We start from the raw sequence: 2,072 nt of genomic DNA, 5'->3' as shown, positions 1-2,072 counted from the left end.
ATTACAGCCACCCTCCCTCCCTGCCCATGCACAGCCCAGGCACCGGGGGTCCAGGCCGAGCCCAGCCGCGGGACGTGCCCGGCGAGGCGGAAGGGCTGCGGGGCTGTGCTCGGACAGCCCGGGCCATTCAGCCCCCCCGCGGGCCAAGCCGCCTGCCCAGAGGTTGCTTTGCTCCGCTGGGCTGGGCTAAAAGCCGAAAGCGGCAGCGCGGCCAAAGTCTTTGTCTCCGGATGAACAGCGATGGGGGAATGGACCATCCTAGAGAGACTCCTGGAAGCTGCCGTGCAGCAGCACTCGACTATGATAGGGAGGTAAGAACAAAGGGGCTTTGCCTCGGATCCACGGGCAGGCAAGGGGACCTAGCTTAAGCCTCTCCTGGAAGTGCTGGCGGAGAGCAGTTGCCATGTGCCCGTGCCGGTGCAATGTCCTAACCAGGCGTGTGCCAGGGGTTAAAAATGCTCCAAACTAGAGCAAACTTCAGCCATCAAGTGTCTCCCGCTCCTCTAGCTCCCTGTGGAGCAAATCAAGAAGTTGTCCCCGCATAGGACTCTTCTGGGAAATAAAGTGCCGTCGCGAGATCAACCCCCCTCCACACACACATCAATGTCTCTAAAGCCGCTTGAACGCCTCTCCCCTTTGTGTTGGTTTCGGGTGATGTTTACAACATTCTAAATTGTGAGCGTGAAGCTTTTTTAAAAGCCAGGTAAAACTGGGGTCTTGAGGATTACAGTGAGTGTGCGTGCGTGTATCTATTCATTGCTCTTTAATATCATGTAGCCTGACTCACACAGGACAAGATTCGTGCTTGCACTGTCCTTTAGACTAAACAAAAACCAGGGCCAACGTTTCTTTGCCACTTGCATTGTGATCTCTGTTTATGTGCATGATCAGCACCGGACAGCTCCCGCAGCCCTGGCGGTTAGATCCAGCCATGCTGCTGCCTGCTGTATTTTCGGGCGTTTCGCTCTCACTCTAGGTGTGCAGGGTCAGCGTGCACTGATGAACTTTTCTGTTGTAGGATCCTGCTGACCGTGGTGGTGATCTTCAGGATACTCATTGTGGCCATTGTAGGAGAAACGGTTTACGATGATGAACAAACGATGTTTGTGTGCAACACGCTGCAGCCAGGCTGCAACCAGGCTTGTTACGACCAGGCATTCCCTATCTCTCATATCAGGTACTGGGTGTTCCAGATCATCATGGTATGCACTCCCAGCCTCTGCTTTATAACGTACTCTGTTCACCAGTCTGCTAAGCAGAGGGAGAGGAGGTACTCCACCGTCTTCCTCGCCTTGGACAGAGATCAGGACTCAATGAAACGTGAGGACAGTAAGAAGATCAAGAATACCATTGTCAATGGAGTGCTGCAGAACACCGAGAACTCCACCAAGGAAGCAGAGCCAGACTGCTTGGAGGTGAAGGAAATCCCCAACCCAGCCATCAGAACTACAAAGTCGAAGATGAGGCGGCAAGAAGGCATCTCCAGATTTTACATCATCCAGGTGGTTTTTCGAAATGCCCTAGAGATTGGGTTCTTAGTGGGACAATATTTCCTGTATGGATTCAATGTCCCTTCCATGTATGAATGTGATAGATACCCCTGCATTAAGGAAGTGGAGTGCTATGTGTCTAGACCCACTGAGAAGACTGTCTTCTTGGTATTCATGTTTGCAGTGAGTGGGATTTGTGTGGTGCTCAATTTGGCAGAACTGAACCACTTGGGCTGGAGAAAGATTAAAATGGCAGTGAGAGGAGTACAAGCAAAAAGGAAATCCATATATGAAATCAGAAACAAGGACCTGCCAAGAATGAGCGTGCCTAACTTTGGCAGGACTCAGTCAAGTGACTCAGCTTATGTGTGAGGCTGTTACAGAACTGAAACACTGTGCCAGGTGGAACTGACCCAGACAACATTAGGGAAAGGTACATTGCTTAGGCAAGCATTTTATCAAACCACCAAGAAAGCCACTAAGGTATTGGAACTGCACTTACTGAACTAGATACAAAATGCAGTGCTAAGTAAAAAACTGAAGGAAAAACTGTAAAACCATGCTTGATCTGGCCTTACAGTA

General features: G+C 50.8%; 1 protein-coding gene across 1 annotated transcript; it reads left to right on the top strand.

Annotated features, from left to right (window-relative positions):
• The first annotated feature begins 240 nt into the window (after positions 1-240).
• On the top strand, positions 241-1,862 carry GJD2 (gap junction protein delta 2). Its single transcript, XM_065403809.1, has 2 exons — positions 241-311; positions 1,019-1,862. The coding sequence occupies exons 1-2, from the start codon at positions 241-243 to the stop codon at positions 1,860-1,862; spliced, it is 915 nt and encodes a 304-aa protein (XP_065259881.1).
• Positions 1,863-2,072: the final 210 nt, after the last annotated feature.

This window comes from Emys orbicularis, chromosome 4 (assembly GCF_028017835.1).
Source record: "Emys orbicularis isolate rEmyOrb1 chromosome 4, rEmyOrb1.hap1, whole genome shotgun sequence".
NCBI classification, from domain to species: Eukaryota; Metazoa; Chordata; order Testudines; family Emydidae; genus Emys; species Emys orbicularis.
The sequence above is the reverse complement of the archived record's forward strand: the minus strand, read 5'-3'. Positions and strand labels throughout refer to the sequence as shown.

What these genes read in the sequence shown, in the direction of transcription:
- GJD2 (XM_065403809.1), top strand. Translation starts at nt 241, where the DNA reads ATGGGGGAATGGACCATCCTAGAGAGACTCCTGGAAGCTGCCGTGCAG. An exon ending in CACTCGACTATGATAGGGAG is followed by an intron (nt 312 to 1,018) that starts GTAAGAACAAAG and finishes TTTCTGTTGTAG; the next exon opens with GATCCTGCTGACCGTGGTGG.